At 43.1% G+C, this 23,965-nt stretch overlaps 1 protein-coding gene across 3 annotated transcripts in view; it reads right to left on the reverse strand.

Annotated features, from left to right (window-relative positions):
• LAMB4 (laminin subunit beta 4) overlaps positions 1-20,680 on the reverse strand; it is a 43,295-nt gene extending 22,615 nt beyond the window's left edge. For 2 of the 3 annotated variants that reach the window (XM_087768094.1, XM_087768096.1), the window contains exons 1-18: positions 20,492-20,680; positions 19,119-19,276; positions 15,310-15,445; positions 13,824-13,897; positions 12,974-13,162; positions 12,309-12,372; positions 11,537-11,751; positions 10,608-10,728; positions 9,755-9,943; positions 8,537-8,716; positions 7,612-7,721; positions 7,051-7,130; positions 5,387-5,537; positions 4,300-4,431; positions 3,372-3,557; positions 2,052-2,173; positions 1,225-1,345; positions 76-253 (exon numbers count right to left, since the gene is read on the reverse strand). In XM_087768094.1, the coding sequence (XP_087624220.1) occupies positions 76-253; positions 1,225-1,345; positions 2,052-2,173; positions 3,372-3,557; positions 4,300-4,431; positions 5,387-5,537; positions 7,051-7,130; positions 7,612-7,721; positions 8,537-8,716; positions 9,755-9,943; positions 10,608-10,728; positions 11,537-11,751; positions 12,309-12,372; positions 12,974-13,162; positions 13,824-13,897; positions 15,310-15,445; positions 19,119-19,276; positions 20,492-20,525 (2,440 nt within the window). In that variant the 5' untranslated portion in view covers positions 20,526-20,680. Of the gene's footprint in view, positions 1-75; positions 254-1,224; positions 1,346-2,051; positions 2,174-3,371; positions 3,558-4,299; positions 4,432-5,386; positions 5,538-7,050; positions 7,131-7,611; positions 7,722-8,536; positions 8,717-9,754; positions 9,944-10,607; positions 10,729-11,244; positions 11,271-11,536; positions 11,752-12,308; positions 12,373-12,973; positions 13,163-13,823; positions 13,898-15,309; positions 15,446-19,118; positions 19,277-20,491 lie in introns of those variants that run through there. The other variant, XM_087768095.1, reaches the window with a different exon arrangement.
• Between the last annotated feature and the right edge of the window lie 3,285 nt (positions 20,681-23,965).

A 23,965-nucleotide genomic window follows, 5' to 3' on the forward strand; every position in this document is an offset into this window, starting at 1 on the left:
AGTCAACATATCCTACAAACTCAAGGGTAAACCAGAAACTGTCAAAAAGAGCTTCCTGTGCAGGTTGCTCCTTACCGACGGCGCCGTTATGAATACGGGCTGACATGCTGGCTATGAGCCGTGCGCACACTTCGGGCAGGACGTGAGGTCCAACTTCTGATGCAATTTCAATACAGTGATACTTCTGGTACTCATCTAAATCCTTTTCACTGCATAAGTCCTCCACAGAGCTGATTCTGGGAATAAGTCCAAGCTTTTGCGTTAAGAGGGAAAAGAAAATATTTTTGCTTAGATATACTGAAAACCAGAATTTCCCACATTCTCTTACTGTGCTCTGCATTGCAAGGACAGAGGCCTGGAGCACCACGTTTCCAAATCTGCCATTGTACTTCTCTGTCATCTAAATTCACATTTATTCTGAAGGTCTAGACATTCCCCAAGTTCTTCAAATAGAAGAGACTGTGTATAAAAAAGTCAGGTTATAGTAAAACCTCAGATATATGCTCAGAACTGTTTTTGTTTCTAAGAGGTGCTGTGTCGATGACTCCAACAGCAGTATCTGGCCAAAATTTTTACTTGTATTATTGAGACAGAGGAAAAATCAGCTGAAGGTTCTATGTCCAAGTATGGCCAGCCCTTGTCAGGTCCAGTTCTACAGAAGTAATTAGAGGAATGGACTTAAAAATATTTTTCTCAAGAGAAAGACCCAAAACTAACACCCAGTTCCTGACTTGGTGGAAACTTGGGAGATGTCTGGACCTGATTCCCAGGAAAGCACAGAATGAACTTACTTTTCCAATGCCATCTTTAAATATATCCATTATTTTTAAATTAGATTCAGACAAATTACAGAGATTTTTAAAAAAACTAAGTGATGAAGAACTGCATGAATTTATATTCCTAACCACATCATCTCATGACCATATGTGGAGTGTGCTCATAATAAATAAGCAACAGATAGAGGTACATACTCTGACTATTAACATATGACTTGATGAGCTATTATGGTGTCGCTCCATGAAAATCAGAACAGATACTATTCTGCCTTTCCATACAAAAACATGCAAACACAGTGCCAATGGAGGTAAGCAGAAGCACGCTTCCCTGAATTTCTATTAAAACACATTATAAATTATTTTAAAATATTTTGAGTAAGTCTGTGTGAAAAAAAAAATCACACTGGTATAAATACAGCCTCAAGGGAATTGTGACAGAACTACTCACTGAGTCAATCAAGATGAATGATTTCGCCTTTGGGTCAGAGGCAGAGGGCTGAGAAAAATACACATCCACAGAATATTCTGTTCCTGGCTCCAGGCAGACTGGAGTTTGCAGAAGTGCAATCCTGTTTAGCAGAAATAAAGCATGGTTATAGCCACGAGTTGGGACAAGGCAAGTTTACTGGATGCTGTGAGCGCTCCCTCCACTCTGTGCCTGCATCCTAACGCCTGCAGCCCCAGGCAAGCCCTGCTGCTGCGGGGAGCACACCCAGCCCCACTGCTTGCAGGCTTTGGGAAAGCTGCATGACTTCTGCCTGGATGCTTCACCAAGCGCAATTTAACCTGGTGAGATCAAACCGAAAACGGCAGGTTTTACTACGTCAAGCAAAGGAGTTTGCAACTCACTGTTTGTATTTGTCCTTTTCTGTCCCTGTTTGATCAAGACTTTGGTCACATCCTCTTGGCTCCTCTCTATACTTTACATAGGTCCAAGCTGAAAAGCTGGTTTTGAAAATAGGCTAGGACAGTGACTTTAAGTCAATATTTCCTTTCTATACTGAAATAGTTGCAGCTGGATCTTCGCCAAAGCAACGACTAACCCCAGCAGGATCTCAGGCTGCTCTCCTGTCTTGGGCAAACCTTTGTCAGGCTGAGGACTGGAGCATCAGACTCTTCCTTAGAGCCTGCGTGGTATTGTGGTGTGACAGCAACAGGAAAGGCCACACATGTTTCTAATATTCCCACTTTCCCACACATTTGTCGCTTTGCAGTGCTTCAGTAAAACATTTGTACACAGAAAATCTACAGGCAAAAGGACAGGAACAGTCAGACCTCTTTGTAGCTGGGAGAGGCAACGCGTGTGGCTCCTGTGAAAGGCCCTTGTTTTTGCAGCGTTGACTTGACAAAATACCGGCAGGCTGGATGGCAACACTTGCAAGCCAGTCTTCCAAGGACTATAAACAAAGGACAAAAATTATGGTCATTTTTCATATCTGAAAAACCTACTTTCTCTTTGCCGGGATTCATGAAAGCCATCTGAATGATTTCACACTGCAGTGACAAAAGAGATTTTCTCTTTGTTCTCTGCAGGACTAAAAAAATAATGTTATTTGTGAAAAATGCATTGTATTTGCAATGGCTAGTTGAAGAGCAGAGACGGAAATGGGACCTCAGCTGGTGCAAATGGAAACAGCTCTGTTAAAGTCATTGGAGTTGTTTCCTTTCTTAGCACAGTGTTGTCCTGGAGATATCCTTCATTATGTATGTGATGCCTCTCACATCTAATAAGGAGTAACAAACATAAAAGACTTTGTAACAAAAGTCTTTAAAATTCAACTGTTTAATCTAATCCTTAGAAGGAAAAAGCTACATCAAACCAGCCCACTGCAAAATTGTTCTCATATTTTAAGACACTGGGAGTTTTGTTTGCCTCAGAATGACAGTATGAGAACAGAATACAATAGACAGAAGGAGGATCTTGAGTGGTGGGATTGTCCCTGGGAGCTGCGAAGCAAAAGAGCAAGGCATGTACAAATGCTGGTACGAATAAAACACTTGCCTATGTTTTTGAAGACATGGGTGTGGACTTGGGTTTAACCAGATTGGGGTTAACAGATTTCCCCAGACATGTCTTCATCATTGAGAAATTTTGTCCAGGCAAAAAATAAGATTTTTTTTGGCTATTTTCCTACAATTTTCACAAATCTCAGAGCCCAGCTGGAGCAACTGGGAAGCTGGATGTCTGCAAAAGCCCTGGATAAATATCTACTCAGATCACTCCTGCCTGTGCACGTTCTCCTGTCCAGAAAATCCCAGCTAGAAATACAGGATGCCCATCTAAAAGGAGCTGCCTTTTGCATGTGTCTGATTTGTGAACAAAAGTCCAGTCCAAGCAAAGGTACCAAAAGAGGAACTCCAGAAGATGAAGTCTTGACTGATGCTTAGAAAATACTTTTGATGCTGATTTTTCAGATATGAGTGGAAAGAGTTAAGGGGATCAGTGGAGGGCATGTTGCTGTGTTGATAAGGATGAAAAGGCAAACAATTTTAAATTTAAATATAAAGAGTGGGACAAGCTGCTGTGTCCTGTTATTGACAAAATAGACCCTGCATCTATCACACATCACAAGACACACAAGACATCACAAGTACCTCAGGCTCATAACGAATTGTGATATCAAAGTCCATAGCAAAGGGAACGTTGTTGATGGCAAATCTCAGCCCAGCTCCGCTGGGAACGCGGGCAAAGCCGGGTCCTGTCCATGTGACAGACCGGCCGGCGCTGGGCTGCCTGAAAACCACCGACACAGCCGAGTCCTGTCCGAACTGCACTGCACCCTGCAAAGACATATTGACATTTTCAACAACACACAGAGTCAAATTACAAAAACATAACAAACTCAGAAAAAGAAAGGAAGTATTTTTGCCACGTTATTTACTTATTTCAGCCATCAGCCAGCCTCATTTTCTGAACAAGCTTGCAATCGACACACTAAGAACTCTCCCAAATGTAGGATGTTTAGGGTCACATATAGAGAAAAGCTTCCTCTAGCTTTGCAACAAAAGCAACAAGAAGGACCAAAATAATCCATCCATCTCTGTATACTTGGCATCTCCAGGCATTCACATCGCAAACCTTAAACAGATTAAGCTTGATTTGATACATGGCTGGACTTTCCATTATAAGCTGAATAAACAAATGTCAATACTTACAATGACAAAGCTGACAGCATTTAAATGCAGTAGGTACCATGTTAACATCTAGGTACACTTAAACATTGGAAATGTCTTCCAAGCAAAAAGAAAAAAGGATTTTACCTTTCATGGGGGCTCTTCCCTTCTAAACAATTCATTGAACCTGAGCCTACAATGGCACTGGACATGGCAGAGTAAACTTGTCCATGTGAATCATAAAATGTCCAGCCCAACTGCATACCAAAAAAATTGATTTCATTTGTGTCAGGATTGTAACATCTAGGACTGCGAATCCCACATGCTCAGACACTTCCTTGCCCTCTATTGCAAAATAAAATTTTAGCATTTGGTGTAACCTTAAGTAAATATTAAAGTACCAATTTACCTGTTCCAGTCCAGATTTTCTTATGCTTCGTTTCTTGCTCCTGTTTAACACAATCTTTCCATTTTCAATCATGAACTCATAGCCTTGCTTCTGGAAGTAGATGTCACATCTTGGAAGAGTGCTTGGTTTAACCTATGAAGCAAAAGTAATGAGAGAGGGGACAGCACTGTCTCAACAATGTTGAAGGGTAGGTAAGCAACCAAATGAAAATCCACATTCTTAAAACAAGCTATATTCTCTGCTGGGTGAAACTCTAAACTATGGCCCAGCAGCGGCTGGAAACCCTTTTCCCTCACTCTTACAATTAACTTGCACTTCCTCTTAAGCTATGTCCCAGACATCTGTTTTCCATTTAATTGTTGGACTGTAGGTAGATTACTGGTCGTGATTATAGCTAAATATTTGCAGATGTGACCTGCAAATAAACATTTTTTTATTATTCCTTCTCTATAGCTTCTGGACAACACATCGGAGAAGAAATAAATGTTAGTAAAAACGTAGGCAGCAGAAGGAATGCATTCCAGACTTGTACTCTGCATGGGGAACAACTACGGCCATTTTGAGGGAAAAAAAAAATAGATAAAAATTAATTTTACTAAAAACATTATAGATGGATGCCAAATTCTTGAGGAAATTGGGCTGCAATCAGTGCCATTATACAAGGCAGCAGGAATGAATCCAATGGAGCGGAGAGGAATTTGATTCTTCCCCTGTTGGAGATTCCCAGAAATACCACAGTTCATGATAGCTGTTGGCAACTCAAACACTTTCCTCTAATTTAAATAATTAAATTAGTTTCTCTAATTCATGTTAGACCAGGCCACACTTGAGAAGCAGCAAGGACAGCTTTGCAGGTCACACCATGCCGTAGCGACTGTCTCTTGGTAACAGCCACAGTTACAGGATAGTTGTGTCCATGAAGAACAAGGATGAACTGAGGACGGTCAAGGGACTTGCTTTGTATCTTCTTGCTAAAGAACCACTGCGGCTGCTCCCTGAGTGAGGGCTCCTCTCCTCAGCCTCAGCTCCTGTGCCACCACTGCATGGATCCCCTCTCAGTACGACACCTAAAAAGCCAACTACGTACCAAGGGTGCAGAGCCAGAAAGGGGCTTTGCATGCTCAGCTTCATAAATATAATAATCCAAGGGTAAAAAGAAGTAGCCTGGGGCTGGCTCGTTACACTGGCGGCTCACGATGTTGGGAAGACACTTGCACTGACCATCCTTCGATGAGCACCTAGGGTAAGAGGTGGTAAAGGGAGGACGTCAGAGTGCAGCATCGCTGGGTCCTCACAGCATGAGAGCAGCTCAGCTCCACCCTTGTTTCAGCTTTGCTTCATTTCTTCCATTGTCGGATTGCCTCCCCTACTAAACTTCTTCCTACCACCCACCCCTTCTGCTTCCTCCTTCCGATGCTGGATTTATTCAATGCTACTTTTCATTCCTTAGGAGACAGGACATGCTTGGTCTTTCTCAGTCCATTCCATACCTGAAGCACAAATCCTTTTGTTTCCTGAACATCCATTACTATCTATTCCTGTATCCATTTCTTGTGTCTGTTCCTATATCTATATATAGGAACATATATCCATCCTATATCCTATATGGCAACGAAGTTGGTGAAGGGTCTAGAGGACAAGTCTTATGAGGAGCGGCTGAGGCAGCTGGGGTTGTTTAGCCTGGAGAAGAGGAGGCTGAAGGGAGACCTTATCGCTCTCTACAACTACCTGAAAGGAGGTTGTAGCGAGGTGGGGGTCGGTCTCTTCTCCCAAGTAACAAGTGATAGGACAAGAGGAAACAACCTCAAGCTGCGCCAGGGGAGGTTTAGGTTGGATATTAGGAAAAACTTCTTCACCAAAAGGGTAGTCAGGCACTGGAACAGGCTGCGCAGGGAAGTGGTTGAGTCTCCATCCCTGCAGGTATTTAAAAGACGGGTAGACATGGTGCTTGAGGACACGGTTTAGTGGTGGATTTGGCAGTGCTAGGTTAACGGTTGGACTCGATGATCTTACGGGTCTTTCCCATCCTTAACGATTCTATGATTCTATGATCTACTACTGTATCTGTCACTATTCTTAAGTATCTATCACCCATAGTTTTAGAGGCAGGATGTGAGATCAGAAAGAGCTTTGATTTGATGTGACATGGTAATTTTCATATACTTACACTCTTATTTAATACATCAGATTATTACTAGCTTTGATTTACCTGCTCACAAGGAGGTGCTCTATGGCATTGGACTATGTGCTCCTATGTCTGAAGCCTAACAGCAGTAGCGAAGACCCCTGCCCAACAAACTCCTGAAGGAACCCAACTGAAACCAAGCTGGCTTCTGAAATTATATGTTTTGAATAGGAACCAGTACAACAGAAAAAATTAAGATATTTCTAGCTTTTAAAGTAAATGTACGAAGCCAAGTTAAAAATGTAATCTCTAACTTACTTGTAATTTCTATTAATATTAGGGCCTCTGGTTCTCTCAAACCATGCAGTTTATATTTTATATTAACCAAATCTTGACTCAAGCTGATTCAAAGTTAGCTTCAAAGGAAAAAGGTAAATCCCCTTTAAAATCACAAATAAATTTTCAAGATCCCAACACAACTTTACATTGTTTGTATGTGATGAAATTATGTCTACAGTCTATTTTCCCATTTGTACTGAGACTCTGTTAACCTAATTAGAAAACGTAGCCTGAGAGTTTATAAAAATTAAAACCAAGAAAAAACTTGAAGAACATCATTAACTTACAAGTTGTGCTGGGATCCACCAATGTCACAGTCACACGGAGAACAGCCATACAAGCTGTTGCCAAGACCCCAGTATCCTACCTGGGATAAAAAGGAAGTGAAAGATTTTTTACAGCAAATATTTAAGTATGTAAAGCACAACAGAACTTATTCCCCTGGATGAACGATGCTCTGCAGTACTCCTGCGCTGCCTGGCTGTGCTTGGCCATGCGAGATTGCTTCTCTTACCAGACTGCATGGGTGCTCAGCCACTGCAAGAAGAGCCAGACATTTACCCATTTGTGCAAGCAAGTTGCTCTGGAAATAGCAAAGGTGGTCTGAGAATATGATTTTGCATTTCCGTTCTTTCCTGTGAGTGCTCCTCCTAGTGCAATTTGATTGCACAAATGTTGCAAGCAGTAAAAAAGAACCAGATGTGTCAATGCAAAATGGGAGGATACAGCTGTAAAAGTATTTTGAATTTTGACTAACTGTTTACTTTTCTGGCAATGAAAAGATGGGAGATGGGAGAGGGGACTTCTAAAACCACATGCAGAAGTAATAACAAAACCTGAGTACGTACGAGGCATTTTTCACAGCGTCGCCCTGTGGCAAACCGCTGGCAGAGGCACTCTCCGGTGGCAGGATCACAGATGGAGAAAGGCAAACTGCCGGAGGGATCGCAGTTGCACGCTGCAGGGAGAGGAACACGCAGTTACCTCTGTGGGCCCCAGTGACGGCAGCAGGACTGGCATTTGCTTTAGATGTGGCATCAGCGTGACAGGCAGCCTCTGTCCTCCGGACAGATGCTCTGCAGATGGACCTGCCCTGGCACCCCGCAGCCCTTGGACTGCCCTTGGGGAATGGGCTGTTTCCCCAGTGGGGACCCTCTCTGGGGGAAGCAGGGGCACTGGCACAAGTCTAGTGTGGTGGTTTGCTGTGTGCTGATCCGCACTGCACGGTCCTTGCATGTTGCTGAGTACCATGTGGTGGGCATGACATGCTCACAAACCCACAGTGTGTCTGGGTAGGGGCGGGATGTGTTTTTCAGCGACCCTCGCTCAGAGGAACAGCTGGCTGGAAGCTCTCAAGCAAGGCAGCAGCTCCTGCCGTCTCGACGCTGCACTGTGCAGTGCAGAGTCCAAGTATCCTAACAGTGATTCCTGGGATCCCCTCTGTGGCTTTTCATTCACCCTTGTGCTGATTTTGATTCTGAAGTTATTTTCATGTGTTTCAATCTCCCTTTTCAATTGAATTGCGTATTTAACAATTCTTCTATCAACAACAGCCTGATCCATTATAACGTACTATGTATTCTGCAAGTGGTTTTGCATCTTTTCCATCTCAGATGCTGCACCAGGTAAATTAAATTACATTGACATTAAATTATAGTAGGCAACTGGGTATTCTGTGAAGCAGGTAGTATCTGTGCATTAGTGTGTGCATGCAACTACCTCCATCTCTTAAAAGTGCTTTGGAAAGAAGAACAAAAGACATGGTTTACATACGCTGGCAGCCCAGAGGGTCACTGCCGCTCAGCCCGTAGTAGTTCACCCTGCACTTGTCACAGCGGACACCCTCCACGTTCTCCTTGCAAGGGCACCGGCCCGCAACTGTTCCCAGAGCAGGATCTGTGCGGCTCTCGCACACGCCGTTGTGCAACGTACCTTCTGGGTCACAGTTGCAGGCTACAGGCATGGTCAAGGAGACATACAAAAAAAGCACATTTAGATATAAGCATGAAAACACAATTACAGAGCTGCAAGTAGGCACAAATTGAGGATTCTTGTAAAGATTAGAGCCATTCATCCATGCTTGCTGTGGTGGATGCTTTACAGTTAATGCACAGCCACTATTAAGAAATATTATGAGAGTGTTTTCAAGATCTACTTTTTCTCTGGAGGAGAGTTACTTTAGTAGAAATATACCCTTTGATTTGGATAGAAGTAGGCATTACTCATCCACTCCCTACCCTCTCCGGAGTACCTGGGGAGGAGAGGGCTATAGCTATAACATATAACTTTTGGGGATGCTCTCATGAAAGCTGTAGGGTTGCAGAGGGGTACCAAGTGTGAGCCACCTCCCCAGAGCTGGTCTGAGTTGGCCATAGCTGAATTATTTACTGGAAGCAATGGATTCAGCAGGGGACACTGCCTTCATGACGCAACCCATTTTTTCCTAAGGCACGACCCATTTCCCACAGCAGAGCTGACATCCACCACACCACTTCCCTGGGTAATATCCCCTTGGCTCCTTAAGGGCTTGTCATGCCAACCAATTACTAAAAGTAAATGATAGTCAGAGCATTTTTCCCATCCTATGTTAATACTGAATTTAGCTCATCTTTCAGAAGAAGGCCTTTCATGCCTGAAAGCTTATTTTTCTTATATATGGCAGGTATCTAGCAAAAGTTTTTTCTCCTCCCATCATTTTGCACCTCTCCTGTAATCCCTGACTATCACAGAAGCAACAGCACTATTACTATTCATATTTATATTGATGTTGTTCAAGAAAGGTGATAGCCCTGCTGGATTTCAAAGCTCAGTTTAGCAATGAGTTGGAATATGCAGCCCTTTTCACATTGACGGTTCAAGGATGTTGTCATGCAGCTACTCTATAAGGTAGTCTGGATGTTATAGGTTTGGTAACATAGGACTCAGAGCAACGAGAACCAGAACCACCCCATTTTGAGTCATTCTTACAGAAGCTAAAGAAGCAAAGCTTACGGAGGCATGCGTGAGGGTCCGAGATGACTTTGAGTGGATCCCAGTAAAAGAAACGTTTACACTGGTCACAGTGTTGCCCCGTGGTGTTGTCCTGACAGTCCTCACAAACACCACCGCTGACCCCACCACTGGCCTGGTAGACAGCCATGTCAAAGTGGCATCTGCCAGAGTGGCCGTTGCAGTTACACCCTGAAACCAAAACAAACAGTGGCGTATTTCACACCACAATTCCTATTATTGTTGTCTTGCCACCATTGCTGTCTACCATTAACATGGGGTTTCTTGTTACTCATATGATTTCAGTGCCCCAGCAAGATCATACCTTCCCAGGCCTTGTGCTTTACAGCTGGGGGGAAACATTGGAGAATTAGGGCAGAACTGGGCCCACACTTGGAAAAGTACCCATGCCGGTGAGTGTGCCTAATATGCAGTGGGGAACACTGCTCCACTGAAGAAGGAGCTAGCTGCATATTTGTTAAAGATCCTAATATATTATTCTTGTATATCCTACATTACTCATTATTGCGGAAATAAATAATTTAGCCTTGCCTAAATTCTTCTTGCATTCACAAGAAAGACCCTATGCAAACCAATGAATGATCTTTTTTGCATTAGTTGCTTTTTCCTCTCTTTATTGCTTTGTTCTCTTTATGAAAAATAAGAGCATGAAACAGCTGTCCTTCCTGTAGGGCAACACAGCACCGATGGATAGAGGAATCCATCTATTTTTCTAGATGAGGCATGGAAAAGTCTCCCTCCCAGAAACTCGGCTATCCCATTACGCATTGCAGTGGGATTGTACTACACACCACCCCCCCAGGTACTGAAAAGGAAAAGAATATGTCTGAGTTACGTTTGCAAGCATTATCTTGTGCCCCTTCAGCTGGCCTCCAGGGAGCATCATTGTAGAAATCTTTACATCTTTCACAGGACAAACCTTCAGTGTTATGGTGGCAGATACATCTCCCGTGGACCTGCAACATGGTGAGAACAGAGCGGAGGTGAGATGACATGAGAGGAGAGGACAGGAGATATCTGCTCGAGGTATGCCAGCAAGATCAGGAAAATTCAAAGCTCTTTGGCTCCCTCAGCTGACGTAATTGTCAGTTATTTGAGTAAAAGGTCTGGAGAATACCTGCAAACTTTAACCAAATTGTTTTAAAGCCACTGAGCAACATTTAGGAAAAAATACTTCTAGAGATATCAAAGGAGACTTCAACTTTTTAAATTCTCTCTCTCTCTCCCTACATGTCTCTATATTGAGATAAATATTTTCCAGGAGAAAAAACCTCTTATTGCCAGAAGGAAAGAATTCGCAATCATCTTCCTGATTTTTTTAATAATCCATTTTCATGGGTTAGCGTTGCATTATCAGCTATTCTTCGTGCCAGTGCCTCCTCTCCTGCTGCAGAGCCCCCACAGCCCAGCTGGAGTGTGGAATGCATCCAACCAGTGGCCATTCAAGTTTGCACACACCACAGGCTACTTACTGCATTACATTTGCACCATTACAGCTCTGGTATTTTGCTGCTATTTTCAACATGTCTTGTCCCAGTTGGTTTTGAAACACCATACTAGTGCCGACAAAGAGACAGCTTCTGAGCAATCCAGCCCAGGGTTTTAAAGGAAGAAGCTGTATTGAAACATTTTACAACTTGGAGTTACCAATGGTCAATCCAATGGTCATCAGAGAATTTCCTTCCTCTCCCTCCCTCCATCTCTTTCTTCCCCCAAAATACCAGGTAGGGACTGCCCTCGTTGGAGACAGCATTAATGACGCACCATCCCAGACTGATGGAAAACATCTCCCCGCAGATTCTGCACGGGATCACACTGGCTGGCGTGGCCATTGCAAAAGCAGCTGCCCCGCACAACCATCTCATAGACAGCGTAGTAGTACTTCTCGAGGGGATCACTGTGCCTTCTTCCAAGCAGAGCATCCCCAAGGGTATGGAGTTTAGTAAAATTGATCCTTAGGTTTGTCAACGTAATGAGCTCTGGAAGGAAAGAAGAGGAATCAAGAGCCCAAGTTCACTCGAAGATAAACAGTATGAAATCTTCAGCTTGGACCAGTCATCCAAGAATTCCCCCATACTGAAGAAACAGTGAAAATGATCTGATATTGGCCAAGACCGGTAACCCATACAGCACCAGGGGACGGACTCACTCCTGGCACACAGCTGCGTAAGCGTTAGCACCCTTCTTGGTATGGCTCTGACTGTGGTCAACCTGTATTTTCCCAGTCAATGTCTTCGTGGGTTCATGTACAGCTCTGGGACTGCTCCCAAAAGGCAGTGTGGACTGGGCCACCTGATCCCAGAAGGAAAGACAGTTCAGCTGCAGGCATGAGGTCTGCAGAGCTGTGCTGTTTGCCCTCAGGGCTAGAGAACAAGATTGGCCCATTTTATTTATTAATACAGATGTCTCCCTACGATCTTTTAGTACCTAATTTTCAACATCATTGACTTACACCAGCTGAGCTTTTCACCTTTTCAGTGTACAAAACAAGCAACACCAGCAAAGTATCTCTGGAGAAAACCTGTACTGTCCATACCTTGGATATATGGCACATATGGATTTTCTATTTCAAAGCTGGGATCCAAAGCTTTTAAAACAACCTGCAAAACAAATTAATACACGTCTATAGATCACCGAAATTATTCTTTTTGGATATAAAGTCTGTTACCTAAGACCCATTAGTTACTGATGCCACTTTACTGATCCCATAAAAGAAAAAACACAAGGCTGTGGCCCTGATTCAGCAAATGCTCTCACCCTTTCAACCTGGCCTTGGCTGAGCAAGACAAAAAGACCTTTTGGTGGACTGATGTGTCAGGAGGAAGGAAAAGCAGTGCCCTAGAGTGACATAGAGATGGGACCAGCACCTACCAAAGGGATCAAAGGAGAGGCCCCTGCCTTTAGCAGTAGAGGCTGATGGGAAGTCAAGACCTCTTATGAGGGGGACTTCCATGTGAATTTGGAAAGTAGGAAAAAGCAGTAGAAGGTTTTGTACAAGTTTTTTTATGAATTCATTTGGATGTGAAAATGAGGGTAAAGAGCAGTATTTGTCTTTCCCTCTTACTTCAGTAAAGTCAATAGCACTTCATGTCTCAGAACCTGTGTAAGTGGATCTGATGGATACAGACAAGAGACCCTCAGATCCAGAAAAAATAGCCACGTATGATCTGAACTCATATGAACACAGACATCTGGCAATACCTCGCCTTCAGTGGAGGGCTCGATGTCTGAATATCTTGAATCACAAATGATGTCTCCCACACTTTTTGCTGGACCAGAAGAGATGTTGGGAAAAGAAGCTTCACAGTCCTGTGCAAAATATCTAAATGCTTTCCAGGTCTGACCAAAGTCGGTGGAGCGCTCAACCAGCATTGCTGCAGGCCGAAATGTCTGCAAGAAACATTATTTCAAGAATTCCTTAACCAAGTGTTGATAAGACATCTCAGGGGCTGTTCTATTGACATTCCTGTTTGGGGGATGCCAACAGCTGCCAATTAACATTCTGTGTCTGGGAGATTGGAGGCTCTCTTCAGGGCTACTGTGCTGGTTACATGATTCTCTGAAAAAGCCGGATTCCTCATGTGAACCCTCTCAGCAAAAGGGAAGGGCAACCTTCCACATAGACATAAGGTTACTTTCTCAGTAAGGAAGTTTACTGTAACAATGTAGGAATTTTGTAGAAAAAAATTTGCAACCATCTGGATCATAATGAATATGCGTGAGAAGACTGAATTAAACCTGAAAGAGCAACCTCAGTTCAGAAATGTCCTAAATTTTTAGGGCTTAATTTTGCAATCTAATTTTTTTTCAGTTTTAATTCTCAGATTTGTAGAAAATAGGACCAGAAGGCATGCGAATAGGAAGCTCTTCAGTCTATCCTCCTCCCTCAAGGCAGGATCAACTATAACTTAACCACACTTGACAGGTGTTTATCTAACCTGTTCTTACAAACCTCCAAAGATGGTGCTTTCACTGCCTCTCTAAGCAATTTATTTCTGTGGTTAAGTAATTAGTGTATAACATTACATAAAAGCTCTGGTAAAAAATGTACCTTAAAAGTCAGAATAAGATGGCTGAACTGGAATAAAGTTTCTAGGTCCAATCTAATGCTGACATGGTCAACACCTGAAAAGAGAATGAAAATGAAGTGAAGAGCACAATGCGCACGTTGGAGGGGTTGCTGAGACAGCTCTCCTGTGGGGAATTTAGGATGCCTTTTCCAGTATGGCAGCTAAGCTCTTTGGAGCATCCCCTGTGCACAAACCCGGCGTGCAGCTGGATCGCTCTCTCGGGGGCAACGCTGCCTTTCTGGCACTGGCACTGTCAATGCCACATGTCACTGAGACTGCAGGAGATAGTTCAAAGTCCTGTTCAGACCATTCGGACTGTAAGTGATGGGGATGGTAAGGTTCTGGGTTTGCATCTTTCTGTATGCAGTAAGATTTTTTTAAAAATCCATCCAAATAGTTTGCTTATTTCTAAGAAAAAAATGAAACCCAATAAAAATATGGGGTTTTCCTCATGCTAAACAGATCTGTTACACCCTTCTATACTGCCAGACCTGAAATTTGTCATGAGCAGAGCTATCACAACAGGCATCTTCAAAACTGCAACAAGTATGGAAAAAAAAACCCTACAATTCACACGTTCTCTGTAAAGAGTTGCAGGAGCTCAGCTGATATCCCCATTGTTCACGTCTGCATGCAGCATCCCAGGGCTTCTGCTGACCAGGCTGTGCATGAGACCTCATCCCAGAGGAAAGATGGTGAGAGCAAGAAAACATTCTCTCACAGCTGGCCTACAGCTTTATTGACATTGCTGTCCAAAACTGGTGACAGTTCCTGGCTAAACTCCATGAAAAAACAAGGCTTATGAATTTTAGTTGGATACCCAAAATAGGGGTAACATATTATCTTAATTTTTCTATGCCTTAATTTCCAACCAGCCAAATATTTTTTACATATTCACTATACATCAAATAAAGTAGAGTAGATGCTATTCCTCCTATCATGTCTTCACAGAGAAGCTGTAAGGACACATAAATTGATATCAGTGAAGACCTACTACACAGAAGCTTGTGGCAATAAGGGTATTGATAGCCAGGCTTCATTTAATTATTTCCTAAACTACTTGTGCTTTACACTGCAAGCACTATTTTTTTAAAAATGGATATTTGTGTTTTACACACTCTGTCATTACACATCTGTAGGCAAATGTACCTTTTGCCACAAATCACATTTCCTTGAAAAGCAGACACTCTGTGAAAAATACATAGCCACCGTGTACACCACAGCAATGCTGCAGGTCCTCTGGACGGCTCTTGGAGATACCGTGCTTAAAATTTGTCTGTAGAAAAATAGAATTTCTGAAATCTTGTATTGTTACACACAAACAGGTTTAAATCACTCAGTATCACTGAATCAAAGAATGGATGCAGTTTTGTCTCATCTCTTCATGAAGGCAACTTGATGAATCCAAATTTCATCAATAAATCTCACAGTAACATTTTGCAGTAATATTTTCTCAAAGAAACTTACCATTTTCTGACTGCCACCACTTTTTTTTCGTATCGGGCTCAAAAGTTGTGATAACATTTTCAACCATGTGACTGTTGTGCTGCGTGTAGGGATTATACGGGTATCTGGAATCACAGAGAAAGCACTTTTGTTCAGCCTAGAAAACACAATGAGCAGGATAAAAGATTAATTTGGTCTCTTCTCTAAAGACCCAGTGGATGTACACATATTTATGCCATTGCAAGATTGGAGCCTGTCATGCTGCTTCAGGTGCCTGTGCTTTTAATCACTCAGGCTTTCATATATAAGGGACAAGCCCAAGAAAATCATCATATGCACAAACCATGCATATAGTAAATGTTGGCCTCAGTTTGCCCCAGGTACTCTATAAACAATACACTTTTTCAGTTGTGGAAAAGGGATCTCAGTAAGAGCAAAGAAATAAGTTTGTCAAGGTGTTGATTCTGGGTTTAGCTGCCAGAAGGTTTGTTTTGCAGGAGTTTCTTGGGAGAAATTTATTTTTTTAAAAGTTGAGCTTTTATTCATGCCTCATGAAGGCTGTAGGAACTTTCAGCAGTGAGGAGGCAGAGAGGATATAAGGGAGGACTTGATCTTTCAAGATCTGAAGAAGCCTTGAAGAGGAACATTCACTAAATCATTTATACTTTTTTTCCTCTTTCTTTTGCACATTTTCTAGCAGCTCGGAGACCCAGCCAGGAGCAGCAGACAGGTGCTGTTGTACAAATGGAAGGCAAGGCTGGATCTAGGTACAATGTAAGTAGGTGGTTTGGGCTGACACCACCACCTTGACCACTGTCAGTGCCTTTTGTAGGCATAGGGAAACTGGAAAAGTTTAAAAATGATGCAAAGGAGGAAAATCGGGATGTCAATAGGATGAAAAGGTCTTGTTTGAAAATGTAACAAGCAGAAGACGAAGGTGGCAATGATTAGCCAATATCTCAACGCTGAATGGGAGGCTTTTGTCTGCAAAAAGGCTTTGAAAGCCAGGGCAAGGAGCTCCTATTTAAGGTGATAAGAGGGGGATTGAGTGGGAGACATAGGGAGAGGTGACAAGGTTAACATGCGGGGCTGGGACGTGACCCGTGCTGAGCCATGCGGACAAGCCCAAGCAGCATGGGATCGCAGCCAGCAGTGCCACAGGGAAGCGAACGGCAGTGGCTGCGCCAGGGGATGCCCAGGGTGGGCAAGGTTGGCTATGCTATGCAGATGGACTCTACGAGATTTTGGCAGAGCCTGAGTGTGAGGACTCAGGGGTAAACGAAAGCAGAAGGTGGTGCCCAAGCTGTGTGCCTGGCTGGCAGGGATGCTGGCAGGGAGAAGGGAGACGACACAGCACCTCAGAGGGAGCTGAAGGAGGAGGCACAGATTTGGTGCCTTTGGCTGGGAGGCCGGCAGGGATGCTGCTGAAAACAAAAACTGGAAGTTAGTGGCAGGAGCTGGGCTGGAAATGACCCAGAAGGGGACAGGCGGAGAGGCACCCCGCCCAGCACGCTCAGGATCCATGGAGAAGTATTAGGAATGGTTTGGACACCTTTGTATTATGAAATCACCTGGGAATTATTCACATTTAAATAAATGAAGAGATATAGATTTACAGGTATGGTATAACTCATGTGTTTTAAACATTACGATATATATTATATTCAGTCATTCTCTAACCACGCTTGACAACTGTATGAATGTACAATTTAGAAGAAGAGACAGAAATACAAAAAATACTCTGTCATTTCATTTCACAAAGCTCTGGTAAGGAGACCTCAGGTTATCAAAGCATTTGGCAGGACTGCGCACACCCACTCTCTGGTTTATATAGACACATACAATATGACAGTCAACTTATGTTTAAGATTGCTCCATAAAAATCTTTTTGTGCCCCAAAGGACAAGCACGTGCATGTCCACATAAAGTCTGGCAGATCCCATTTGCCTCTGAAGTGTGCAGCTTTACACTCTCCTCAATACCGAGTCCTCTTTCCTTTCCTTTCAAAACATGTATAATTAGTAAATCAAATCACAGGGCTAAAAACCACTTAACCTACATTTATAAACAATAAGACACATTAAAGACTGAAAATGATTTGCAGTGCTTCTTTTCAAACATAAAGCAGCTAAACTCTGATTTTTTTTCAATCTGAATTTTCAATAAGATGCCCCAAGCAAGTCCTGGCTGTTGGCAGCTTGCCATGTTGACTAACACCAGCTTTCACAAGTAAGGTTTGCTCTGGTCATGATGCCTGACACAGGTCATCAGGAGGGGAACTGGGGGAGGTAGCACTTGGCTTTGCAAGATGCAAAGCTTCCTGGCCTGCCTCCAGCAAAGCATTCAAGAACGTGCTGGTGAGAAAGAGAATCGAGTTGAGTGGGACTCTCTGATATACCTTAGGTGACACGCACATTTAAGGGGAGCTGGTACAGCAGATCACATATTGCCAGAGCATAAGCCTCTATCTATCAAGCTTTGCAAAGCAGCAGAATTTGTAGCTCTCATCCTTTTCAGGAGACAGTCACCAGGGATCAAGATACGTTGAAGCAGCATTAAATCACAAGGATTATTGTGGAACAGCTGTTCCTTTTCATGAGTCTGTATTTACATAATTCAAAGGATAAGTACAGGCAAGTGAAAATATTAATTTTTTATTGCTCTTTGATCTCCTCTTAAAAAGAGGGGAAAAAAAGGCAGTCATGCAGCTAAGGGCCAGAAAGATGGTGTCTCTGAGATGGCTCTTTGTGCCCATCTACCAAGCAGTGCCAAGACTCAGAGCACAGCCAACGAGTTAGTGCCCAGGATCCACTTGTTCAAACAGCATGGGGAAAACCAGCAAAGGGTGAAGAGCGGCTCACAGGGTCTTTTGGAAGAGAAAAGAGGTATTTACATTTTGCAGAAAACTGTAGTTGCAATGAGTAACTTGGAGCAGTGCTTGGTGCCATCGCAGTATGGCAGAGCTTTGCACTGTAAATGTGTCACAGCATTTTGCCAGAAGGTCATAAACTGTAATTATTTTCAAATGCTTATAAATTAAGCTGTGTTTTATTAAGTTCCTCTTCAGCCTACAGCTGGTATTTAGTGAAAATATTTCTATTTGTGATGATTTATTAGCTCAGTGGGGCCAAGTCCTCCAGGACATGCAACAGGGGAATTCCCATTTCTGCCTGCCCAGGGCTCCTGCACAGCCGCTGGTCCCCCATGGCCCCCATCGCTGCAGCCAGGGAGTGAGAGGGATCCCTCTGATCACCCACGTTTCTGTCCACCCACCCACCCACCCACACGGCCAAAGACTGGACTACACCATTAGGTTTTTCCTCTGCGGGAGATGGCTTTCTGCTTTTATCAATGTTGGCCTAATTTCACATCAACAGACAGAGGGCATGGTGTGAATCGCTTCACAGGCTGCCTCAGGTCTCAACACTGTAGCGAACATGTCCTCCAGCTAAGGCCCTTCGAGGCAGTGCCTACAGCCTGCAGGACCACACTCCTCCTGCTAAGCACTCACGCACATGCAAAGTGTGGTCTTCACCTCTGAGGCATGAGTGGGAAAAGGACCCGCAGAGCAAAGCTCCTTTAGAAATCCGTGTGCTCATTTGCATCTCATGGATGTTTCTCCCTTTTGAGAAACTGTACGTCACTGTGGAGGCTGTGTGCTGCCAAAGTCTCCATATGTGCTGCAATAAGGCATAGCCTTCCACCAGGCTTATGTCATGCTGTCAGACAACTTCAGCAGAAACTTCCTTGTCTGGGCAATTTCCTTTTACAGATGAGAATATTGTTAATAAGCAGAGTTCAGTTTATTAAAAAAGAAAGAGCAAACCAACCTCTAGGTAGCCTATAATGCAGTACTTCTGAGGGCCATTCATTCCACAGGTTGATGAGGCTGTTAATTGCTTGCTGCGACCCAGGAGGAGGTCCCCAACAGCCGGGTGGCAGGACCCAGCATCACAGTCATCCTGTGCATGCTGAAGTCTTACCAGCGCTAAGCACAAAAGAAGATCAAAGGGAGATGAAATTGCTTTGTATACCCAGCAGTATTCTCTGCAGAAATTCAGTTACATCCTAACATCAGCAGAAAACTAAATTATCCTTTGCCTGTACTCCTTTTGTCCTTAATAATATCATTTGGTAGAATCTTGAAGAGCTTTGGTAATGAACACACCTGCTGCAAAATCATTACAAAAATATAGCTAGCGTATTGCAAATCTATGCTAAAACTTAAATTCTCAGCACAATATTGCGCAGTAAACATGCCAATCTGCTACAAGCAATCATTTATTATGCTTCCTACCCTGGCATACCCATAGCCAGCAGTCCTGCAGCATTTCAGCACAGGCATTTCAATTGACCCTGTGAGGAGAGCCAGATTTGGATTAATTCTGCTGATTTCTGCTGATTTCCAAGTGATAATGATAATGGAACTGAGACCAGGATTGACGTCGGGGGTCCCTCAGATTTTCTGATGATTTGCAGTGAACGTCTTGGTCCAGTCCCAGAACCCTCCATTCAGATCCCATGGAATGGTCATTAATAGCAGAATAATTCTGAATTCTCTAAATAATTGCAGGATCTTTCGGTTTATTTTGCCTGAAACAAGTTTAAATATTTTCCCCATTATGTTAAGACTTCCCTTACAGGGCTTGTCCTTTAAACAAGTTCTGTCCTGAAACCCTGAACAGGAATGGGTACCTTGGAGGCTTTATCTGTTCAGTTATACTTGGCTCAACTTGTTATAAAAAGTGTAGTTAAAAAAAATACAATCAATACATGAAGATCCCACAGAACACCAGAAGCAGTAATGAAATTACAGCAGTAAATATACAGTATTTTACAGCCAGGTTTTAGTCTATGGCTCAGGCTACACTTCAGGTGATGAGTGAAGCTTGACTCTTTAGGTATAAAGCCATGCATATGTTCGGTTAGCCTGTCCTTCTTTATTTATCCAGATAATGATTGCCCCTTTCAGGACCTGACTCAGACTCAATTACAACAGTTACTCAGTTACTCAATTAGCTTTTCTTTGTATTTAAAGGTTTCATATCACTCACAGCTCCTAGGCCAGAGAGTGGGGAATAACTGTCACCTGTGTCTTAATAGCGTACATAAAAGATGCACCCTAACAAAATCTTGGAGAGGTATGTAAATCATATGATAATATTTCAAAATTGGCCCAAATAACTGTAACATCTGTACTTACTGAGGTGTAACAGGATGGCCAGCCCCAGCCTCATGCCTCCTTGTGAAACTCAAACTGGTGCCGCTGCAACAGAAGGACTGGCAGGTAACCTGGTGCTCTGCCTCACCAAGGCACCCCTTGCGCGTAGGCTTACTCAGAGCTAGGCTTTAGTAAAGTGACAGAGCCATAATAAAAATATAAAGGTTAAAAGGAAACCCTGGCTTTGATTTTGTTTTAGCAATAATTTCTCCTGACAATTTTCAGCACTGAAATCGGGATGAAAGCAGAGGGACATCTCACAAGTGCTTTCGGAGAAGACCATAAAAACATATTCACAACTTAAAGTAAAACCAGAATGCTATCAGGAAAAATATTGTAGTATTTGAATATAAGCTATTTAATCCTAACTAAATTCAGCAGGGCTGCTTGCAGAGATCTAACTCCTCTGGAGGTTCATGTTTCTTGCATTGACTTAAAACAAAGACCGAGGTCCTAATGAAGACGCCACTGAGGAATGCCTGAAGTCAGGTGCTATGAATTTTGGCAGGGACAAGATTATAACCGCATCTTTAAGTGTGGTGAGGAAAAACATGTAATGTCAGTATCAATGCAAAAGGCTCGTTCAGGGGAACCTCAGCATGAACCCAAGGGAGGTTCATTGGGGCATTTACTTCACACCCTTCCTCTTCCTGCTCACCTGGAGGAAAATAAGACTTGCCAACACAAAACTTCTGTTGGAAAAACAGAAGGCAGCCATGGGTATAAAAGGCAACCCAGCATCCTGCCACCAAGTAGAGCTCCCAAACTGCAGCCTGCCCCCCATCTTTGCGCCTTCCACCTCTTTCTCCATTTGTAGGCACCAGCAGGGCCAGAGTGCCCTGATGCAGCTCCATCCAGACTGAAACTGAAACAGCACTCCAGTAAAATACAGATATCCATGGTAAGAGTAATCTTGGAAGTTATACGTCCCATCCCTACTCTAACACTGTGACATTCCATACCAGTGATACTCTTTAAACATGACTCACTTTAACAGAGAAACAAGGACTGGCAAAACCCCAGCATACTTTAGTTCCATGCTTAGCAGGAAAATTAAATACTGAAGAGGTCTTACCTGGGTTTCAGACAGCCAAGTGTTTCAGCTGGAAATGAGCACAGCCGACTGGGGGAAGCGAGCAAAGGCATACCTGTGCGCTTCAGCTGGAGAAGATAGCGCGTCCCCCGAGGCACCGAGGTGTAGGTGAGAATGAGACCCAGCCTGCAACCTGCCAAAGGCTTGATTTGTGAACTCTTTCCGTCAGAGCTTCTGGCATCAGCAAATATGTGCAGTGAAAGAAAATTGTGACAGGTTAAGTTCACGGCAGAAAAAGTTCATGCAACTGAAAAGAGAAGGCTAGGATTCTTAAAGTGCTGGTAAACACCTCTTTAATTGTTGTTTAATTAAACAACTGTTCAGTTGGTCTGTTTGCAACCAAATGTCAAAGTCTTCACAGATACTTAACATCAGAAGTCTAGTGGCACTGGTTTCTCTGAACATGGGCTAGAAAGGACAGCTCCTCATGGTAGGGGTGCAAATAGCCTGGAAGGGTTGATTTGGGGTTTTGAGGTGACTGTAAACATGCCTACCTGAAAGCTGTGATCGCACCTGTGTGGACGTATCGAGCCAGCTTCAAACTAGTTCAAGCTCTGGATCGCTGCCGTGAGCACTAGGTTTTTTCAATTTAAAGCTAAAGATGACACGGCAACTTGAGTCACAGCTTTGCATTTCAGCGCGAGCTTTGCCTGTAACTGCCCGCAGCGGCAAGCACGGGGCAGGGTGGCGTGCGGCGTACAGCGCGGGCGTGGGAAACGCAGTGATGGAGCCACTCCAATATGGCGTTCACCAGCTCGTGCACAGAGCTGGCCACTGTATTTTGGTGTCTTTGTTGAAACCTGTGGCGCTTTGACTCCGGTTGTCAGAATGGCAGGTTGTCTTGGGTACACATTTTCAGTTGTTATCAATCAGTTCTCCTCTGACAGCTTGTAAGGCTTAATTCATGATTGTCTGTAAAGTATCATCACATCCTCAAACAGAAGGTTTTCTATATGTACAAAATATGTTTTATAAACTAATCATCACTTTTCTTTTGGTAGTTCCTATTCTTTCAGGAAAAAAAAGATGTGTTCTTTAATCCTATTGCAATGCTCAGTACTAAGTGTCCTCTGCCATTAATATGATTGTTCATTCTAGCTGAAATAATTCATATACTTCCATTTCTTGAAATTATTTTCCTCAAGTGCATGTGGAAATTACTTGTGGGAGACTTCTGTCAGACTAATTTAATCTGCATTTTGTTTGTATTCATGCATGATTAATTATTGTACAGATGGTTTATATTTAGTGGGTTTCAATACTAAGAAATAATAGATTAAATGATATATTAAGATATTAATTTTACTTTTTATGTGTAAGCAGTATGTCAAGTGCTCTCTGAAAGAGTGACATATAACTGAAGAAAGCATTATTATTATGATGCTACTAAATTATAGAATGGTTGATGTTTTATTAGCATATTTGGTAGGGAATTCAGATTTTGTTACAGAGAAGTTATGTGAGAAGCAAGTATCAAGGAAGATTTATTTGCAGAATATAGCTGGTCTTGTGTTTTGATTTATGTAGGACCCCAAGCAAGAAGGAGGTTTTAAACTGCTGGAGGCAGGGATTAAGAAACTTCTTTCTTGCTTCTTTAATCTCTCCACTGGTAAAGGATCTGGATTTATAATGCATCACTCATCCCATGCTGGCTGGAGGGCAGATAGCACTGGCGTGTGATTTTTCAAGTCATCACAGGTCCTACGGTTGTAATTTCTTAGGCCCAAAGCATGTCTGTAGCACGCCCAAAGGACAGGAATTGCTAGCACTTCGGCATATATTCCCTTCACAGACACCAACCAGCAGTGAGGGAGAGGGCAGGAGTAGAGGCACCAGCCACACTTCAGAGCCTGGCCCCGGGACGCCGGCTGATGGGCAGTCGGCACCAGCCCCTACAGATACGCGTTTTTCTCCGATACGCATTCTGAATAATGTCTCTTTGGGTATACGGATTTTTTCCCCTGTAATGAAAATGTGAAATATCAGAAAAAAAACCATCTGGTTTTCTTTAAAGTTTCAATAAGAAATAAAATCATTTGAGCCTGGGATTATTCTTGCCATCTGAAAAGTATTTAATCTAAAGAAATCACCTGGACTTCCTTTAGCATCAATGGGGAAAGACAGGGATCCCTACAGGGTCCATCCTACCACCTTCTTTAGATACTTACCTCCCAAGGGGGTTTTATCCTTTTAAGGTATCTGCTGCTCCCTTTTGGTTATGGGCAGCCCCGTTCCTGTGGTAATAGGACAGATGCCTGTATTTTAAACAACTAAAGTGTACTGAGATGAATGCCATCCATAAAGAACTGGCTAAAATTGTAAATGAAATCTAATGGTCTGAAAAGCAAAACCATCTTGCTACA

This window comes from Nipponia nippon, unplaced genomic scaffold (assembly GCF_047370975.1).
Source record: "Nipponia nippon isolate SJK-2023a ecotype South Korea unplaced genomic scaffold, ASM4737097v1 scaffold_3, whole genome shotgun sequence".
Lineage (NCBI taxonomy): Eukaryota > Metazoa > Chordata > Aves > Pelecaniformes > Threskiornithidae > Nipponia > Nipponia nippon.